Source organism: Adiantum capillus-veneris, chromosome 18, assembly GCF_014529385.1.
Source record: "Adiantum capillus-veneris isolate H3 chromosome 18, ASM1452938v2, whole genome shotgun sequence".
Taxonomy (NCBI): Eukaryota; Viridiplantae; Streptophyta; class Polypodiopsida; order Polypodiales; family Pteridaceae; genus Adiantum; species Adiantum capillus-veneris.
This window is the reverse complement of record NC_140948.1, coordinates 88,030,278-88,052,543: the sequence shown is the minus strand read 5'-3', so window position 1 is coordinate 88,052,543 and position 22,266 is coordinate 88,030,278. Positions and strand designations below refer to the sequence as shown.

Below are 22,266 nucleotides of genomic sequence, written 5' to 3'. Positions count from 1 at the left end.
GCAGTCCGTGGGTTTGTGCTTTCTACAGCTCTGTATTCTCGTCCATACTTGTCAACAACTATAGACTTCCATTGATAGTTGACTCTGTATGTATAGACATATAAGAGCTTGTAATCTGTCAGCTCTTCTGGGTATGGCTCTGAGCACCTTTAAAGATTAACCTCTCTGTCGCCAACATATCTATGAATTCCTTTACTCGCATGATTTGTCATTCAAACTCTCTCAACACGATTGGTCTTTATCAACTGTAAGTTTAGAAGATCCATCATGGACGGATGCCCCTCTATCGTTGGGATTTCGAAGCTTGTACAAGCTGAGTTTGACTCTAAAGAGAACATGATCTCCGAGCTTAATAGCTCTAGCTTGATGTAAGAAGGCTTATTTCAAAGTGTTCAAGTGTTTTGGTTAGGGGAAAGTCGAAACTATGTCCAAAACCGTGACCGTTTTCTCACAATTCTCTCAAATTGTCAGTTTTAGACACCCCTAACTTTCGGATGAATTTTGAGGTTTTTTCAGACGCTGACCAACAATGAATGATGGTCTTTAATTGTTGTTCAGGGTTTACACAGAAAGTCGTAGAGCTACTATGGAGCTTCGTTTTGATAATTTTCTTTTTGAATCCGATAGCAGAAGCTCAAGTTATGGCTAAAACAGTTTTTTTCTGACTCAACCTATGCTTGGAGACTTTATACGCGCATAATGTCTCTTGACTGAGATTTGCTCCAAACTTAAACTGTAAACTCCCCTTGATGTTTTCTACCCACTGCAAGTCTCAGTTTGTGATTCTGACCTATATTTTGACACTTCAGACATTATACGCGTATAATGTCTTTTGTGGCAGAATGAGGTGACTTTTATCCGAATGATTCCTTATCACTCAAACAACTCTCAACAACTTTCAGAATTTAATTTGAACAAGTTATGATCAATACAAGCATAAATCTGTCTAGATCTGTCTTTTGCCTTTACAAGCTCAAATGAGCTCCACATGCAATGAAATTTTAGCTAAGGACTTCTTTTATGCTCTAGGACACTGAGGTATGTCCAAATGTTTGTTTTGACCCAGATCTAGCCACTAAGACATTATATGCGTATAATGTCTTTTGGCTCAGAATGACATGAAATTTGCAAACATGCTTAAAACATCATTTCCAACCCTCCTATGTGGTCAAAAGTGAAATTTGACTTTCAGATCTTGGCATGAGACATTATACGCATATAAAGTCTATGTGCTCAGATTTTGACAAAATTTGGTCTGTGAGCTTGTCTTGTGGTACTTAACACGCTGGTATGCTCAGATTTCAATTTTGGTCCCTAAAAGTGCCCTTTAGACATCATACACGTAAGATGTCTAGCTGGTCAGTTTGAAGGGAATTTCACTCTAGAGGTTCCTCACCACATTGGCAACTCATAGCAAGTTTCAGAATTGAATTTCAACACTTTTTGAGCAAGTTATAATCACTATAAGCAATCAATTTGCGTAGATCCGTCTGTGGTCTTTACAAGCTCAAAAATGCTTCAAATTTGATGAACTTTGGTCTATATGCTTCCTAAATGCTATGCTCAACACAACATGCAGAAGATGGGTATAATGTCAAAAGTTCAAAATTGGTGCCAAAATCACCCTTCAGACATCATATGTGTATGATGTTTGTTTATGAATTTTGGGACAGAATTCATTCACAAGCATCTCCAAGTCTCCAACACTACTTTTCAAACACTTCTACGAATTTTCATGCAAAAATGTGCTCAGAATCACAAGTTTCTCTATTTTTCGTTTTCGACACTCCGTTTTTTTTTGTCTTTTGGGTGTCACGGGTGGGTCAAAACACTAGTTTCAATGTGTATTTAGAGTAAAACCCCCCTTCTGAACACACTGGTGCAGTCAAATTTTTCAAATTTGGTCTCCAAATACCCCTTGAGACATCATACGCGTATGATGTCCAAGTTTACAGAATTGCAGTTTTTGTACACAGAACCCTTTCACATGCCCTCTTATATGTTCAACATCAATCAATCATGCAAAAATGTCAACAGAAAGTTGTTTGTATTTTTTTCTCAAAAGCAGACTTTTCAGAGATCATGAATGCAAACAAGCACTTTAGCAAATAAATCAATGATGAATAGCTCTAGATTAGAATCAGATCACTTACCTAAAGCTACTCCTACACATCATCTGGGGTTTTGCATCTATGAGTAGAAAAAAGCTTCAATGCCACACACGGACTAGCAAACGCTTTTATTACCTCACAAATCACTCAACCACCAACAACTACTCTAATCTACAAATCCGAACTAAATCTACCTAATCGCAAACCCTCGGCAAGAGACACGCTTTCTGGCTATCTACTTGATCTCGGAATACCCTCTTCCGGATCTACTTAATAAAAATGTCTCTTTAACCGAAACTAAAGCAACCAACCATCACACGAGTGTTAGTAGGTATACCTACCTAAGTCCTTGTATCCTTGGTAGCGGCGTCAATGTTGCGTGAGCGAATCACCCCACCCAATAAAGTGCATGCAACACAACCTAGATCAACATGGTGTCAATCGAGGACACAGATGACACGATAGGCGCACGAAGGCAATCTCTTTAGCTTGCCAGGCTGAGACATCCCACGCATACAACAGTCTGGAAGGCTAACTAAACCACAATCTAGAATCTCACTACTCTCAACTAGACTACCCAACCCACATATACACAAATGGAAGGGAACTCACTAAACCATACCAGAATCGTACGAAACTTAAGGAACACCATCCTGATGAGCGCGTAACAGTGTGTGCAAGTGATAGAGCACGTGGAGAAGTGCAGAGCTTGTGCCTCGGAGAGATGGCGAAGGCTTGCAGAGGGTGGGCGCTTGAGAGAGAGAGAGAGAGAGAGAGAGAGAGAGAGAGAGAGAGAGCACGATTTTGCAAGGGGAAGATTGAGAGAGTGAGTTGGGCTCTTCTCTTCCCTTTATTATAAAGTATAGGACCAATTTAAAGTTAGTGGCGAAATTCAATGTGAACTTGGCCAAAGGTTAAGAACCTTTAAAACTATACACAAAAGGGGGCCATTTGGACCTTTAACCCAACAACCTCCCACTTAAAAGCATAAATGGCGCCTTTAAGCTACGTGACTCCCACCATCTGTATGCATAGATGATTTTGTGCTTTGGATAAGCACTTAGTGAGAGTATCTGCTGGATTTTGTGATGTATGGACCTTAACCAATGTAATAAGGCCATCCTCAAGCACTTCTCGAATGAAGTGATACCGCACATCAATATGCTTTGTGCGTGCATGAAACATGGCATTCTTTGCCAGACATATGGCACTCTAGCGATCACAACCAAGCATAGGTGCGTTGTTAGGCAAACCAAACTCACTGCATAGACGTGCTAACCAAATGGCTTCTTTGGAAGCCTCGGTGGCTGAAATATATTCAGCTTCAGTAGTAGACAATGCAACGATCTTTTGCAATCTAGAACACCATGAAACAGCACCTCCTGCAAGAGTAAACACATAGCCACTTGTGGATTTCCGTGTATCCACATCACCAGCCATGTCAGAGTCACAAAATCCCTTCAACTCCAATGGTCCTTTACCATAGCAGAGGCATTTGTTTTAAGTCCCTTTCAAGTACCTCATAATGGACTTCACAATGGTCTGCATGGCTTCTTTTGTAACCATGTTTAAGCATGAAGCGATCAAACTTCTTGTACCATTGTCTACATGATTGTTTCAGCCCATACAAGCTTCTATTGAGCATACATACCAAATGTTCTTTGCCAGGAATAACAGAACCCTCGGGTTGCTTCATGTAAAGCTCTTCCTCCACATCACCATGCAAGAAAGCGGTATGTACATCCATTTGGTCCATTTCGAAATCAAGGGCAACCACTATGGCAAACAATACACGCAAAGTGGTCATCTTCACAACAGGAGAGAACACTTCCTGAAAGTCTATGCCCTTGGTTTGAACATATCCCTTTGCAACTAGCCTTGCCTTATACTGGGGTTTTGCATCAATTGTCTTGATTTTATACACCCATTTGTTAGGAATAGCCTTCCTTCCTTTGGACAATTCCACCAAATCCCCTGATTAGCATGCAAAGCTTTAATCTCTTCCTGCATAGCAAGCTCCCACTTGTCGCTGTGCTCACATGTCTTTGTCTCTTTATACGTAAGAGGCTCTCCCTCATCTGTCAACATCTGTCAACATAATGTAATGCAAAGAGGGATCATATCTACTCATGGGCCGTCTTGGACGAGTAGACCGCCTCACCCAATGATCCACATTATCCGGCAATGGGTTTACATGAGGTGGTATGATAAAATCATCAACAATGGGCTGCTGTATATCATTTTCAGCACCATTTTCAGCATTGTTTCGTGGCTGCAAATGCCCTTCAGGAGCCTCAATTTGCTGCCCAACATCTTCTGGCTCAAACACCACTGGATCATCTACATTTTCAGCCATATGTGGTGCCTCCTGAGGGTTAAGAATAGGCCTAACAGGTGGCTGGTCATGCTGAAATTTGACCCTGTTATGGTCATGCTTTGAGGCACAATTGTTTTGAAGCAGCCTTGCCTCATTAAAAACAACATCCCGGCTGCGTATAACCCTTTTGAGCTTAGGTAACCAAATCCTATAACCCATTTCGCCTTCTTCACCATATCCCATGAAAAGGCCTTTAATGGACTTGGCATCTAGTTTACTCCTCAACTCAGGTCTAACATGCACAAAAGCCTCGCAACCAAAAATGCGTAAGTGATCATATGAAGCAGGCTTGCCAGACCAAACCTCTTTAGGGATGTCACCTTTCAAAGACATGTGAGGGGATCGATTGCATATATGGACTGCAGTTTTCAAAGCTTCTCCCCAAAATCCATGAGAGAGAGTAGCTGTGGACAGCATGAATCTCACCCTCTCACAAAGTGTCCTATTGAATCTTTCAGCCACACCATTAGAAGAGGGACTGTATGGCACAGTAAGCTCCCTCTTAATGCCCAAATTTTCACAAAATTTGTTAAATTCAGCACTTGTGAACTCCCCCCATTGTCCGTACGCAAGCATTTTAGCTTTCTACTTGTCTGGGTGGTCACAAATGCATGAAATTTCTTAAACGCAACAAAGGCTTCATCCTTAGATTTAAGCAAATAAACCAAAATTTTCCTAGAATGATCATCAACAAAGGAGCATGCACCTCCCATAGACTTAGTAGGCATGCTACATACATCGGAATGTACAAGATCAAGCACACAAGATTTACGAGAGACACCAGAGTAATAAGAACGCTTTACTTGCTTGTTATATTGACATTCATTACAAAAGTCAAGCTTTGTGCCTTTAGCATCAAGCTTGTTCAAAGTACAAACTTTAGAAAGGCCCTTTTGGCTCATATGGCCAAGCCTCTTGTGCCACAACTCCATGTGAGAGTTAATTTCAGCCAATGCAATAAACTTGCCCAACATGGCCTTTCCATGCATGCAGTAAACTGTCCCTTTCTTTGTGCCCTTTACAATCAGCCTTGAGCCTTTAGTCATTTTCCATGATCCTCTCTCAAACAAAATGATGTAACCATGCATATCCATCTGACCAACAGAAAGCAGACTCTTCTTGATTCCCGGCACATATCTAACATCATGCAAGACAAGCTCATTTGTGCCATCTATGGAGAGATGCACCGTGCCAATACCCTCAACGGAACATGCATGATTGTTTCCAAGGTATACATGGTCATGCTTGCTTGCATCAAAAGTAGAGAAACACTCCTTGATAGGAGTCACATGAAATAAAGCACCGGAATCAACTTTCCAAGTCTGGGATAATGCATCATTGACAGCCAACAAAGCATCAATAAGATCACTCTTGGTGATCTGCATGTCCTGTGAATGAATATAAAGAGAAGCATCATCATCTGACAAAGTGGCACTCAAGATGTCCTCTACATCTGACAGCTCCTCAATCACAACACTAGAAGCCACATTGGCCTTCTCTTTGTCCTTTGAGCTATCCTGTGCATCTGTCTTGACTTCCTTCTTCTCTTTCTTTTTGTCTCCGCCATTCTTTTTTCGTTCTAACTCGGCTTTGTAGTACCTGCAATCGGGTTTCTTGTGACCTTTCGTGCCACACTGATAGCAAGTCACATCACCCTTGCCTTTGCTGGCATTTCCCCTTTCTTTACTCTTACTCTTACTCCTTTGTGCATAGACATTCTTCTTCTCTGTCCTGCCTCTAACCATGTTGGCAGAGCTGCCTCCCTCTCCACTTGCTTTCCTCCTGATTTCCTCATTCAAGATAGAACCCCTAACACCATCAAAGGTCAAATTGGGGTTATTCGACAATGAAACCACCGATGTTTCCTATGAATCAGGTAAGGTCATAAGCAAGAAGATAGCTTTCATCTTATCATCAAAAGGAGGAAAACCTGAATCCTGTAACTGCGACAAAGTACCTGCGAACAACGACAAGTGCTCTGCAGCGCTCTTGGACTCATCTAGTTGCATGCCAACAAGTTTTCGCATCAAATGCACTTGGTTGACAGGCGTTGTATTCTCATACATCGCCTTTAACTTCTCCCACACATCAAAAGCAGCTGTGAGACCTTTCAAATCAATGACTGTCTCATCGGTCATGGCCATTTTAATGTATGTAATTGCCTTCCTGTTCAGGCTAACCCATGCTTCGTCCGTCATATTCTGTGGCTTAACCTGTTCAAGTGCCCCTTCACAATCCTTAAGAAATAGGATTCCTTGGATCTTGTCTTTCCAAAGGTCGAAACCTGTTCCATCGAACCTCCTAATCTCGAAGAGATTCTTCACATCCGAAGAAGATGAGGCCATAGTTGCACGAATAAGAGGGCTAATACGTTGAATTTTTTGGCAAAATGCACAAAAACCGGAGTATATCCTCACAGGAGTGTGCACTACAGCTCCAAATGGTCACAAGAGGAATTTGGGGCAAAATGGGTCGATTAAGACACAAAAAACAATTTCTGAAATTTATGCGCAGGAAATTTCAGCGAGTGAATTTGTGCTCAAAAACAACAATTTTGGTTGTTTTTAGCCTCACAGAACATACATAAAGCTAATGCACAGCCTTTAGAAGCATGTATGAGCAAAAGCCCCAATTTGTAGTAGTATCAAATTGCTCAAAATTGAGCCACAAATGGTCATACATAGCCAAAACTTGTCAAATGTGCGTAGATTGCATCAATTTGCACTTTCCCCAATGTAGACGCATCAAAAATACACTTGCAAAAAACTTGCGTAAATCTAAAATTTGCTAAAAACACTTGTTTTGGGACCTATTTTTCGGCAATTTCTTTGTTTTCGAGAAGCGGGGATCTAGCAAAGATGTTCCCAGACCTTAATACATGATTTGCAAAACCTGTATTTTGCTGTCATAACTTGTAATTTGCTAATTTTTTGACCTAATTTCAGCCTGTTTTAGGTCAATTTGACTTGCCGGGAGCCCTCTAGTGTCCGGGGACGAGTCCTTTGGCGATGAAATTGCAAAATCTCGCGTAAAAGTTGACCTTCGTGGCTGAAAATCAGCGTTTGCAGTTTTGAGAGCAAACCCTAATTTGGCTCTGATACCAGTTGATGAGCGCGCAGCAGTGTGTGCAAGTGATAGAGCACGCGGAGAAGTGCAGAGCTCGTGCCTTGGAGAGATGGCGAAGGCCTGCAGAGGGTGGGCGCTAGAGAACGAAGAGAGAGAGAGAGAGAGAGAGAGAGAGAGAGAGAGAGAGAGAGAGAGAGAGAGAGAGAGAGAGCGCACGATTTTGCAATGGGAAGATTGAGAGAGTGAGTTGGGCTCCTCTCTTCCTTTTATTATAAAGTATAGGACCAATTTAAAGTTAGTGGCCAAGTTCAATGTGAACCTGGCCAAAGGTTAATAACCTTTAAAACTATACACAAAAGGGGGACTTATGGACATCGTTGGTTGCTCAATCACATGGGCTTTCCCTCGAGCATCAAGAGACCCCATTGCATGAGAAATCCTGTAACCCTTGTGTAGGAGCTTGTAAAACCTGTGCAGAAGCCTGTAAGAACTCCTGCATCCGTGGGTTCTTGACCAATTGCGAAAAAATTCCATGCAGCTAAGTAGTTGAGCTTTAAACAACCTTTCCTCTTCTTGAAGAGTTGTAGGAGCTTTCTTTGTGCCCTGTGAGGAAGATTTCTCTTCAATTATCTCGTCTCTCTTCTCTGCCATAGTGGTATGCTCTGTGTTGCTTTCATTCACAACAATCCACATTGCACTTTTTGAAGAAAAAGTGACTATCCCGGCGATGGAACCATATAACCGGTGTAATGTGCAGCGGAAGTGATGGATGGTGAATGCTCAAGATGAGTGCTCAATGCATACTTAAGGTTTCTTTACTGAATGAGAGAGTTCCTTTTACTTCATGAGGTGTGTGCAAAGACTAGAGAGAGAAGAGAGAATGATACTGTGAGTGAAGGTTGAGAGAGAGAGAGAGAGAGAGAGAGAGAGAGAGAGAGAGAGAGAGAGAGAAGACCAACACCAGATTGGGTCCCAAACCCCCCTCCAAGGGCCCCTCTCTCTATCTCTAGAGAGGTATTTGCTTTAGATTGCACAAATGTTGTTACAATGGCACTAGATGTTGAGATGCTGATGGAATCTTGTGATAGATGCTTGGTTCTGTGAGGCTAAAGGCTGAAATGCAAAAACGGGAATGGAACTGATGGGATTTGTGAATGACGACGAGGCTATGGGCTGATTGGCTAATGCCGATGTCGACGATAAGCTGGAAACTAAAAACGTTGGCTGATCTGAGGGCTAAATCTGAAAACGTTGGCTGATCTGCTATGATGGGCTGAGTTCTGAAAATGCTAAGGCTGATGGCTGGATCTGTGAGATAGAGCAGCGAGGCTATGGATGAGCACTGAAAATCATGATGCTGATGGGCTGATCTGGTGCAAAAATGCGAGAGAGGTTGCGGTATTGCGGGTACTTTAGTACTTGTACTGCAGGTATTGACTTATGCTTTGAGAACTGACCCCTAGGGTCACTTATATATGGGGTAAAAGCTGGGTTGGGCAATCCAACTTAAAAACCCACAATTTCTAAATGGTGCAAATATTTCACTTATTAATAAGTTGATGAACTATTAATAAGAGGTGATTCACATGCATATTAATATCTAGGCTGAATACTAATGCAACTGTATGGGAACACTCCTCAATGCTTACACCTTGCAGGCATTGGTTATGCTCATGTGCAATCAGAGGGTATGCAACTAATCTAAAGTGCCTAGACATGCATGTCGTGCGTATAGGCTCACAAGGGTGCCATAACACTTCCTTGGTTGTCCTACACCCTGGAAATAGGAGTTACAGCTTGTCCACATGCACATAGGGTTAAATGTGCACGTGATAACCGCGTGTACACAATAGAGGGCGGTACTAATTCAATTACTTGTTAATTTCACAAAGTGGATTGAGAAGAAAAGAGAACACAGATGCGTCTAGCAACTAGATTGTTAGTGCGCACACGAAGACCGACACCCCGTAGGCCCCAAAGACTGGTGCCCCTTTCGGTATTTCTTTATTCAATTTAAAAAACAAACGATTTGAACACTTAGATCAAACTCCCACCAAGCTGTCTAAACCCGCAAGGGCTGAAATTGCAGGTTTTGGACCCAATTTTGGCAGCAGAACGGCGCCCAAAACTCTGTATGTCAAAAGTACAAGTCTAGGACGGATTCCGTGCATTTTAGAAGCTTTCCGGTGAGCTGTAAGTAAATTTCAGCATGCTGTAATTTTTTGTTTTGGTCATCGATTGGGGCCCAAACGCCTGTATAACCATCCCAAGGCTTTCTTGAGGCTTCCCTAGTGTTATCTTGCAGTTTAGGTGCAAAACCCTAAACCTGCAAATAAACGCAAGCTGTAATTCTCTGTTTTGGATTGTTTTGAGCGGAGCAAACACATCTATGAGTGTCTTAGGGGCTCCCACATGCAATGGGACACTTCCCCTTTGATTTGGACGAGTTTTCACGGGAGAAAACTCTCATGTTTTGCAATTTGACGCGATGGAATTGTGCCTACATGTGGGGGAGTAGCAATCAGCTAATCCGATTCCTGTTAGAAGGCTCTTGTTACCTTGTTGGCAAACACGTATAAAACCCACAAGACTGTACATAGTCATCTGAGGAGCCCAACTAGTGGGGCATTTGTAACAAACTTGGACACTCCAAGTCAAGAATCAACCGCGACAGCACCAAATAACCACTTCAAAACAATTCACAGATCACAATAGATTTGCACTGGCCCGGCGGAGTTCCGTGCCTAGAGATATTGGCCCCAAAGACTGGCGCCCCTTTCGGTATTTCTTTTTGTATTAATCAATCATCAAAGTACAAGAGAGCGGTTAGGGTTTCACTCTCAGACTCTGCGTCCAGATGCTCTGAGAAGTGAGGCCCTCACCACTAATTTAAAGGTTACAAGGGATGCCCAAAAGCAGAGCCCCAAAAGCTTTTAAAATCAAAAGCATCAGTTCTCTCTCTCTCTTAGAGAGTCTTTTCTCTTTTTTTTTAATTAAAAAAAAAGCAAAAGCAAAATTCGCGTCGCTCATCATTTTCCAAATTTTTTTTAAAAAAAAAAAATAAAAAAAATAATCCGCCTCCGCGATTTCCGGAATTTAGGGTTTTTGGCAAAAATTAGGGTTTGCAGGAATTTTAGGGTTTCTGGCAGAAATTAGGGTTTTTGCTGTCCGCCACGTCATCACTTTGTGACATACCCCCCTCTTGAAAGCATTGTAATCGACCGCGATTACGCCTGCAAAACCGACAAAAGCCATAAACCGTCTTAGCAGACACTGACTGTTAGTACCTACGTACTAGGAACACACATCTAGCACATGTACAAAATCGACAGTCACATCACACGACATCACAGGACATCACCAGACATCACAGGACATCACATGACATTCAACATTCATTCGGATCTTAGACCATGATTTATCGGCAATGTAGCTAGCAATCACATCTAGGTCCAATCGGGACCTCATCGATGTCCGATTGACTAACCCCTATTGCAACCATGTCTATTCGAGATCAATCAGACCAAAATGCTGCAGTCATTTCGTCTATTAGTTCCTGTACTCACAAGAAGTCAAGAACAAATCAGTATCATAATCAGGAATTCCATTTCATAAAGTCATCCAGCAGAATACTGTCAGCTCTCAGTATCCCTGAAGCTCAAAGAGACATCAGTGACTTTAGTATCAAAATCGAGGCATCTGTTGACAAAGGAGTGGAGCGACTCCCCTCTTGTGCATCCCACTGCACCAGATATTCGGCCAAGCTGAGTTTCTGGGTTCCGTTTGGAGTAGACTATGCTAAACCAAAACATCGAGGTAAAGTTTCACAATCCGAGGAGTATCTGCTAGGTCCTCCTCCTCCATCCACTTCGCATCAAATGCAGGAAAGTTCTTGAACTTAACCAAGAACCGCCTTCGGACTTTACCTTTCTTCGTATCATTATGTGCCAAAATCTGTTCAGGAACAAGGATCTCCTCGTTTTCTTCCACTTCGGGTTGCTCATCAGGCTCCCCATCATCAGGCACATCACCCTTAACAGGGTTCAAGAGACTCACATGCAATGCATTATGAATCCTCCAAGTATCTGGCAGGTCCAATCGGAAGGAGACATCATTTATCTTGTCAGTAATCTGGAAAGGTCCGTAGTATCACATACTAAGCTTTGGAAAAAGCCTCTCCTTTCCCTTTTTTTTTTCTTAGGCGTGCCTTCTCAAAAGTAAGAGCACCCAATCATCCTCCTTCAGTTTCCAGTCGCGACGATGGCGATCCGCTGCCTTTTTCTGTCGTTCTTGAGACTTCTGTAAAGTCTCGTGAACCTTGGCAAAAGCCGTATCCAAATCTCGCGAATATTCATCCGCTTCAAATTTCTAATCTTTCGTGCTCAGGAAGGATGGAACCTTCGCAGCAGTTTCAACAATCTCTCATGGCGTCTTCCCCGTCGAAGAGTGTATCGTGTTATTGTAGGCAAATTCCACCAGAGGTAAATATCTTTCCCATTGAGTCTTCTGATCTGAGATATAAGACTTCAATAAATCTAGAACCACTGAATTGGCAATCTCGGATTGCCCATCAGTCTGCGGGTGGAACGATGACGAGAACTGTAACCGCGTGCCAATGTTCTCCCAAATTGCCTTCCAAAACAAACTCGTAAATCTGGGGTCTCTGTCGGAGACAATTGTCTCAGGCATGCCATGTAATCTGAAAATCTGGGCCACAAACAGTCTCGCTAAGTGATCCGGCTTGACTGTTTTCTTCACTGGAATGAAATGAGCCTGTTTGCTAAATCTGTCAATAACAGTCCAGATACCATCGTGACCACTCTGTGTTCTCGGGAGATCAAAAATGAAATCCATCGCTATACTTTCCCAGGGGCGGGTGGGTATGGGTAAAGGCTGTAACAATCCCTGTGCCTTATGCCTGTCAAACGTGACCTTCTAGCATACCAAGCAACTGCGCACAAACTCTTCCACATCCTTCTTCAGTCTCCGCCAAAAGAAATCTCTCTCTACCCCTTTCATGGTGGTAGCAATGCTGCGGTGACCCATAAAAGGTGGACAGTGGCAATCAGTCATAACCTTTTCCCTCAACGGCTGTGTAACGCACAACATAGTCTTTTTCATCAAGTAGCCTTCCCGAAGGGAGTATCCAGCTACTGTCTCCCCATCCCGTATCCGTGTGAAAATATCTGCAAAATCTGTATCTGTGGCACACTGATCGACCATATCCTCGAAGCTCCTATGATGTATCGCGGAAATAGCCAGAACCAACGGTTTCCGAGACAAAGCATCTGCCACCACATTCTTCTGTCCCTGCACATGGACAATCTGGAAGTGAAACTGTGACAAGATGTTCGCCCACCGCATCTGCTTTTCCGAAAGCTGCTTCTGTGACAAGAAGTAGCGCAAACTCTGATGGTCTGTAAAGACAATAAAATCCGCTCCGAGTAGGTAATGCCGCCACTGAGTAAGAGCATGGATAACCGCCAAAAGCTCTTTCTCATAAATCTGTGCTGTCATCTCCGGCCTAGAGAACAAACGGCTCTCGTAAGCTATGACATGGCCTTCTTGCATCAAGACTGCACCCAGACTACGACCACAAGCATCACAATATACTTCGAATGACTTCTCTGTGGGTCCCCACGAAAAAGGTACTCCTTTCTGTGTCAAGATATGCAAAGGGGAAGCAACCTCTGCAAACTTTCGTATGAACCGCCTGTAGTACGAACATAGTCCCAAGAAGCTTCTAACTTCATGGACATTCTTCAAGTCGGGCCAATCACGGATAGTCTCTATCTTGGCCGGATCCATTTGCACTCCTGCTGCTGACACAATGTGCCCCAAAAAGTGTATCTCTGGTAGGAAAAATTCACTTTTCTTTGCATTAATCACTAGCGTGTGGTCTCGTAATGCCTAAAAGACTTGAAGCAGATGATCTCTGTGTTCTGCCTCATTCTTCGAGAAAACAATGATGTCGTCAAAGAAAGTGCCAACAAATAGCCTGTACTCTCGAAAAATCCTGTCCATCATCCGGTTAAATGTCGCAGGAGCATTGGTTAAGCCAAAAGGCATCACCAAAAACTCAAATAACCCAAAAGTCGTCCGAAAAGCTGTCTTGTAGACATCTCCTGGCGCTATCCTGATCTGATGATATCCACTCTTCAAGTCAATCCTGCTAAAGCACGAGGATCCCTGTAACCTGTCGAGTATATCATCGATCCTAGGAATCGGAAATCTGTTCTTGATGGTGATTTCGTTGAGAGTGCTATAATCGATGCACATTCTCCAAGATCTGTCTTTCTTCAAAATCAACAACACTGGAGAGCAATACGGTGAAGTACTAAGCTGGACAAGACCCTTTTCCAAGAGGTCTTTCACTGAGTTCATAATCTTTTCATTCTGTACTCGGCTCACACAATAAGGTGGCCGATTCGGTGGCGTGCTTCCAGATATCAGATCAATGGTATGATCTTCAGGCCCTCTCAAAAGCAATCGGCATGAGCGTGGAGAAAAAAAAATCTTGGCGTTCTTTTCTTTAGGTCAAAACATATTCAACTTTTATCTATCGTTCAGTTCTCCCAAAAGAATGAGTAAGAAAACTGAAGTTCATCAAGTACAATCTCTAAGCCCTTCATTTATCAAAGTCGCTTTCTCGGCCCGGTAGTCAACCACGGCGTAGTTCTTGTGGTACCAAGGGATCCCGAGTAGAACGTCACTCACGTGCCCTGAACACCCCTGTCATTGCAAACGAAGTTTGCCAATGCTCGGTGTAATGGCAACATCCCATCCGGGTGCCAGTCGAACTACCTCCGCCAGTGGCGTCAGTCTGTCGGGCGCAGTTCCAAATCGAGCCGCCAATTCCAAGTGAAAAGTTGGCCTTGGCTCCTTCAAAAGAGCTTCCTGATCCTTCACTTTGCCCCAAAAAAAAAAACGGCAAAGTTTGTACTTTCATTCATTTGATTCGGTGCAAGTCCCACGCCATGTGGTACCAGTTCTGCTTTTCTATCTGCCTTTTCTGCCACATTCCTCAGCTGCTCTCGAACTCTCAGACCTGTCGTCGTCTTTATCATTCTGTTCTTTCTGTGCCTTATCAGGGCACTTTGCGGAAATATGTCCATGTTTCCCGCATCCAAAGCACTTCCCCTCTCTGATGAAGCGAGCTCTCTCCTCAGGAGTAAGCTTGGGTCGTGCATCCTTTTTTTTTTTCTCTGGATTGCTCTTTTTCATTCTACTTTCATTCCCAGAAGTCTGTTCGGCTCGTTGTGTCATGGCCTCATCTGTGGGGTAGGTCAGACTGCCAGAGTGAATGGCCAAGCCCCGCTTCGCATGACTCATCAACTCCTGAATAGAAGCTGACTTCTGTTCCAAGCAGCGATCTCGGATCTCTGTAGGTAGACCCAAGGTAAACCGCTCAATCTGTTCTCTGAACGAGATCTTCTTGAATGAAGAGCTCCAGAATCTTTCACAATAAGAATTCACTGTATCGCTCTTGGTCATCCGGAGATGGTTCCAAGCAGCTCGTATATCTCGCTCAAACTCTTGAGTCAACCAAGAAGAAATAAAAAGCCTCTTGAATTTCAGCCATGTAACTGGCACAGTCTTGCTTAATAGAAGCGTGGACCACCAAGTACGAGCATTCCCCTCAGAGTAAGAGGCAGCTCTCCGAATCTTGGAGTGCTCTGAATAGCGTCCTCCCGCGAAAGCGATGTCAAACTGGTGTATAAAAGACAAAGCCTTCGAAGCATCTGAGTATCCTGAAAAGTATCAAACTTGATCGAGTGGCCACCTTCCTTAAACTCTCGGACTTTCTTGCTTTTATCTTCGAGAAAGTCATACTGGTTGGCTTTGTAAAAATTCTTCTTGTTCGCATAAAACTTTCCGTCATCGGAATCTGAGCTGTCTGTAGACGAGTCCTCAGTAGAACTGTCAGTCTCTGGGCGAGATTTAGCCTTCTTTGCCTTTCTCTTGCCCTTTCCAAAGCGTTGCTTCTTGCTTCGCTTTTTACCTTTTCTGTCTTCTTCGCTCGAATCCGAGGAGCTAGAAGAACTGTCAAAAGAAGAAGAAGAAGAACTGGGTAGGTCTTCAAACTTGACGCGCTTCTTCAATTTCTTTGCCTTGTCAAATGTCGACCGACGATCCAAATATCTCGGGAAGTCAGTGCCTTTCTTCTGCTTTTTGCCGTGCTTTTTGGCTTTCTTTTGCGTGTCAAAAAGCTGAGCAATCCGTGCATCAACCACGTTCTCCAGTTCCTTCTCCGTATATTTCTTGGAGGCAGAAGGTTTCTTGAGAGCGGGTTTCGGGAGTGGTGTTGTGGTTCTCTGCCACTCTGTCTGTACCTCTTCCAAAGAGGTCTGATTCATATATTTTGCCATCTTCGGGTCCTTGGCAAAATTGAGCATCATCTTTGTTGCATCACCAATCAATTGACGACGCTCCATCTCTCTTTGCTCCGCCTGAGTAGGCCGAGGCGGGCCATACTCTCTGCCTGAATTTTCGTTGTGATCCCAGCCCGCATCTCCAGATGCAGAGGGAGTCGACTGATCATTGCCTGAAGCCATAGGTGCCGCGGGAAAAAAAAAAATTTCGGGGATCGGATTTCCCGTAGAAGAGAAATCGGCCGTGCTCTGATACCACTGTAACAAACTTGGACACTCCAAGTCAAGAATCAACCGCGACAGCACCAAATAACCACTTCAAAACAATTCACAGATCACAATAGATTTGCACTGGCCCGGCGGAGTTCCGTGCCTAGAGATATTGGCCCCAAAGACTGGCGCCCCTTTCGGTATTTCTTTTTGTATTAATCAATCATCAAAGTACAAGAGAGCGGTTAGGGTTTCACTCTCAGACTCTGCGTCCAGATGCTCTGAGAAGTGAGGCCCTCACCACTAATTTAAAGGTTACAAGGGATGCCCAAAAGCAGAGCCCCAAAAGCTTTTAAAATCAAAAGCATCAGTTCTCTCTCTCTCTTAGAGAGTCTTTTCTCTTTTTTTTTAATAAAAAAAAAAGCAAAAGCAAAATTCGCGTCGCTCATCATTTTCCAAATTTTTTTTTTCTTTTTTTAATAATCCGCCTCCGCGATTTCCGGAATTTAGGGTTTTTGGCAAAAATTAGGGTTTGCAGGAATTTTAGGGTTTCTGGCAGAAATTAGGGTTTTTGCTGTCCGCCACGTCATCACTTTGTGACAGCATTACCATCTGTGTAAGGCATGAGAGCATAGTTATTGCTGTCACGATTGTGATTATGTTGCAGTATTACATCTACTCATAGTTGCAGATACGCTAAGTGCCATGCCAAGGAGGACCCGTGCGCTTGATGGTCACGACTCTTCGCTCTAGAGACATACCTCTTCGTCAAAAGCCACACTCCTTCGACGACTGGTCACACCCCTTCGCTCTACGGATGTGACTCTTCGTCCAATGGTTGCAGCTCTTTGCCGAAAGGATGTGTCTTTATGTCTAAAGTCATGTCTCTTCACCAAGAGACATGTCTTTTCATTTGTGTCTCTTCGTCTCCTATATAAGGAGCCTATTGTACTCAGTTTCAAGCAGTCATTCAATCAATCAACACAGAGTCTTTTGAGTCTTGCTATTGAGTTCAGTTCAAGTGTCTTAAGTCTTAATCATGAGTTTAAGTACTTATTTAAGCATTAGTACCTAGAATCCTTACAATGGTACCAGAGCAAATTTTTTTCTCGGGACCCGAAGGTTGTGAGCCTCTCACCCTCGTCGCTACCCTGTCCCCCCTTCCCGGAGTTGTATGGAAGCAGAAGATAGGTGGTACACACACATACGACAATATGAGGTAACTTAAATTTATTTAGTTCCAATTTTATACATAACGGACAGCAGTACAAATGTGTGCGCGCGGGCGTACCGGTGATAATGACCCTTCATGAGGAGGTTCGAGCGGAAGTGCCCCTTTAGTTCCGAGAGTTTTGCACCTCTTCATGCGAAAAGGCACTGACCCTGCAGGCAACCACACCTTCTCTTTGCCCGCACCCCTTCACCAGGGGTCACCGCTCTTCCCAGTGCTGGCTGCTGAAATTTTTGAAACGCTGGGCTGAATTTGTGCTGGGCTGTTGTTTCACTTAACGCTGGCTGAAAGTTACGCTACTGAAATTTTGTTACGCTGGACTTCATTAACTGGCCATAATTTATTAAACGGCCACCAGATAACTCATTGGGCGGACACCCTCCCGATGACGTGGCATTGAAATTAAAGAAAACCAAAGATCACCAACGAAATGGCAGCCCATCTACATATGTGCAAGCGTTCTCCTCCACGCATGCTGGCTCTGGGTCGCAGTTCTCACCCTTCTCATGGCAGGCAATGCTTTCAACATGCCTTCACTTTACATCTCGTAGCTAGACGAGATACTTGAGAAAACGTTGCCGGAAAATCCTCTTCCTACATATGAAGTTACCATTACTCCCCATACACCCACTCCGGAACCAGACCTAGAGCCTCTCCCGGAACAAGAACCTCTCTCAGAACAAGTACACGCACTTGTTCCCGCATTGGCACCTGCAGCAGAGAGCCCTCTTTCAGAACTGGTTCCACAACACCCATTACTCGCTCCAGCGGCCAACCCCATATAGTAGGAATACAGGTTGTATGTGACACATCGTCACGCCACATTTCAATTATTCCTTCGAAGTAATCGGCATGGCCGAATCACAAGATGGCAAGAACTCTATTCCACCTAAGGACCCGATAGCAGTTCTTAAAGAGTAGATGGCAGCACTTTCCACGAGCCTCGCATCACTTCACACTCACTTGGAGCAGATGTGGACGCAAACCTCTTCACGGAGTCATACTACTACTTCTCGGACTATTCATGCTACTATCCTGCCATCTTCTTTTGAAGCTTCAGTGGTTGACCAGGAAGAACGGCTCAAATCAAAGGCTTCGAAACTCAAATTTTCTCACCCAAAGCATGGTTTCTCAGAGACAACTAGACACAAAGTACCTCCGTGCGAGAAGAAAAAGTCTCAGCATGAATATTCTTGGAAATGATAGAGTACTAAGCAACCAACTTCTTATCGGAATCATCAGCAAGAGAAGCAGCAATATGAAGCTTCCAAAGGATCATCAACAATATCAAGATGGGCTTACTTAGTGTCACATATATCCGACCCTAGTCGAGTACTCGGTTGTGAATGCCGCGACGCTGGACAAGTTCCCCAGCCATGCCCTACATTTGATGGTGGTAAAGTTGAAGATTTATTGATCCTTTCCTTGTGCAAGAGGATCCTTCAAAGGTCTAAGAGGCAACAACTTCCTCAACCTCCCCCTTGTCAATTGGAAGCCTTAATACCCGCTGAGAAAGCTGAAGATTTAGAAGATTCTTGTTCTTATGTGACAACCAACAAGCACATAACCCCTTCTTTGGCCGTGATCCAGGCAGTAAAATTTGCCTTGTCTCCGTCCTTGGAGAATACAGTCTTTGTCTCTAAACAGATACCAGATGCTATGGTGAATGATAATTCTTCAAACTTGAAGATTCCAGTCCTTACCTTCAGTGGTACAAAGGATAAAACAGATGCAAACTCTTGCAGCATGACTTCAGTCGCTGCAATTGAATCTTTGGACACAATTTGTTCCACAGATAAACCGTTACAGATGGATGTACCTCCAAATACTACTCTGTGTCAGTCTACGACATCCCTTCAGGAGGATTTTACTGTTCCAGATAAACCAATGGAATACCTGGCACACACATGCTTCCATATTCATCAGAATTCAGTGCTAATTGGCCCGACCACCGATCCACTAACCTAGATTCTCAATGTGAGAAACCTGTTGGGCTGCCACCGTTTCACACTGGTCATGCAATGTCCACTTGCACCTTTTCAAGGGTTTTGGGGAAATCAAGCAAAAATAAAAAAAATAAAAATATGTAATACATATTTAGAGAAGCCAACAGGAAAAATACACCCCCTGGTGACACGGGCAGTGACACATGGCACACACGTGTGGTGGTCTAGTGGTCTTTTGAGTTTGCTTTGTTCCATTGCTCTAGTGTTTTCATTCTATTGGAGTGAGGGTTCATGCTTATTGCAGTGAGGAGGACCCACAATAGAGAGCACGACACACTTTTCTTGCTACAATAAGCACGTAGTAGTGCACCGATTGTAAAGTATTTCTTTTTGCCCCTTTCTTTGAGGATTCTTGTACTTTTTATCTCTTTGTCTTTGATTTTAATTGCGTGAACTATTTTGCTATTTGGCATTCTAGCATGAAATCAATACATAGTGTGACCTGTTTACTAGTATTTCTAGCAATAGCTTTCTCTTGTGTTGAGTCTGTGAGATATTCAAACAAAAAAGGGCGTGTCGTTTGCCAAAGGGGATTCTTTGAACCATTAAATTTTGGAAATTAGTAGTAGCTATTGCTTGTGTTGCGAGCCTGTGAGCTCATTCGAACAGAACAGGAGGTATAGTCAAAGCATTCTGGTAATCTATTGTCTCTTTTTAGACCAAAAAGGTTTTTGAAAAATTCCTTTCACATCTAGAAGGTTGATGGTTTGAGGCGCTATTAGGTAGATTGTGTGCAGTTGTTCAAAGATCATCGCTTGTATGAATTTGCTTGAAAGATAAAAAGTTCTCAAAGATGTCAATTCTTGATGAGTTTCGACCTCTTGTTTGTGCCAGGTTTTGTGGAATGATTATGAGCTAGAGCTCCTTCGTCAAAGTTCAAGTGCTTATCGCCGAAGCATGCAGTTCAGGACAGCTATCTATGAAGAGTTTGCTGCTGTACAACATGTGAGGCCATTTCATCATGCAAACCATACCGTCACTAGCTAGCTTCTCAGAGTAAATTATGCCACACACAAGGCAGGGTGATCCTTATTATGTCAAGTTTTGGATCTTTGTGTTGAGATCTCTGTGTGATCTGTTAGATATAGTCAGAATGAGCGGTTGAGTAGCTAAGGCGCTTCCCATGGCTCAAGTGCTGCCCTCACCCCTCCGCTGCCATTCAGGCTGTCCAGCCAGCCTTTCTTAGCGCTTCGCTGCCCTGACAATGAATTCCCCAGCCTTTCCCATGCTGTTTGCAACTGCCCTCAACTCACTGCACCTGTGCATGCTGACTGCTCTCTCCTGATTGCTGCCTGGAGCTGCCTATCCTGTCTACCTTTCACAACACCATAACCCCGTCCCCCATAAAAAAACACTAGCTCTTAGTATCGGATTTAGTAGTGACTCTTATCATGTTATCTTTTGACATTTGCTCTAGGTTATTCAACAATGTCCACACCTGTTTGGTCAAGGTGTCACTCGTACACATTTCGTACATGCATATGCTGTGGGTATGATTCTTTTTCCATCTAAACATGCTAGACAAGTGTCAAGGAGGACTATTTACCAATTTTTTTTGGAGCTGTTTCTTTATTTTCTCTTACCGTTGAATAATGAACGTTGTGCCAATTGCTTGATAGCAGGGATTCTTGTTCTTTTTTTGGTTCCATTCTTCTTCATGTGAATGTAGCACTATCATATAACATTATTTTGGGGCTTATTTTAACTGTTTATTTTCTTGGTCCTGTGTATTTTCAATTCTTTTCATATTTCCTTAAAGTAGGAATGATTGATAGGACCACCATGAAGGTCCATACTCTTATGCATGCTGTCATTTCTAATCACACTAAAGATAGGACATGTAAAATAAGCTGTTGTTAAGTGCTCTTTTTAAGCTTTCGTGCTCTGGAAGAGAGTGTGATTTGATAGCATCGCTAAGCAACCAAAGTGTCAATGGTCTTACAGCACATAGCAGCCAGAATGCCATGGACTTCGGTATCAATATTAGTGCACCTCTGCCGCACTAAAATGTACATGCCAAAACCTGGAATGTATGGGTGCTATCTTAGTTATGCAGACTTTTGCTGATCAATTTCTTGCATTAAACTGCAAATACAAGTGGTGACGCTCTTTAGCTGAAAGTCTAGCAGTTTGGCCTGATCCGCATTTGTTTAGTAAATGTAAAAGTTCTGTATTATCAGAAATTTGTCATTATGGCCAATAATACTTAATTAGCCAAACTGTATGTAGTTGCAGCTATCATTCTTGCCAAACAGAGTCTTAAATTATCTAGTATGTACTCAGTCATAACCTCTATTCACATATCATAATTTCAAGCTTCATCAACTGGTACATGGTTGCATTTGTGGATATCGTATTCATGGTTGTTCAAGATAACTGATGAATGAGAAACACTTCTATGTAAATGAAAAGGTTGGCTTTTTTTCTGACTGTTGACAGTGAATTCACGAGCATGGGGGATTGATGAAGGAAACACAGTTGGTTTGGTAAACACGTCTTATCACTTTCGCTAATCTTTTGAGTAGATTTAACATGTTATGCAAAGAGAGATTGATTTGATTCAATGAATTTAGGTGCCTTTTGTTGATTTTTTCAATCACAGTACAAGTTGCCAGTCATTTCTCTCTTTTGATAAAGAGTACAAGTATGCTGAGGTAAGCCTTGATTCGATCTTTTCAGGATTTTGACATAGAAATTTGGATGATCTGACTTAAAGCTTTGGTGGGCAATGAGAGGGAACATTTGGGCAATGCCTGAAATTATCATATTCAATTCTATTTTCTAGCAATGACTACAGAGCTTTCAAGTTGACTTTCACATATGCTTTAGTACACAGGTCTTCAAGAGGATAAATTAAGCAGCCTTGCATTCCTTTTGCAAAATGGGGGTTATC

At 43.0% G+C, this 22,266-nt stretch overlaps 1 protein-coding gene across 5 annotated transcripts in view; it reads left to right on the top strand.

Moving 5' to 3' along the window:
• LOC147435992 (SET domain-containing protein) overlaps nucleotides 1–22,266 on the top strand; it is a 131,116-nt gene that overhangs the window by 66,640 nt on the left and 42,210 nt on the right. For all 5 annotated transcript variants that reach the window (XM_086488897.1, XM_086488898.1, XM_086488899.1 and 2 more), the window contains 4 exons: nucleotides 20,208–20,318; nucleotides 20,791–20,863; nucleotides 21,813–21,859; nucleotides 21,947–22,027. In XM_086488897.1, the coding sequence (XP_086345023.1) occupies nucleotides 20,208–20,318; nucleotides 20,791–20,863; nucleotides 21,813–21,859; nucleotides 21,947–22,027 (312 nt within the window). The remainder of the gene's footprint in view (nucleotides 1–20,207; nucleotides 20,319–20,790; nucleotides 20,864–21,812; nucleotides 21,860–21,946; nucleotides 22,028–22,266) is intronic.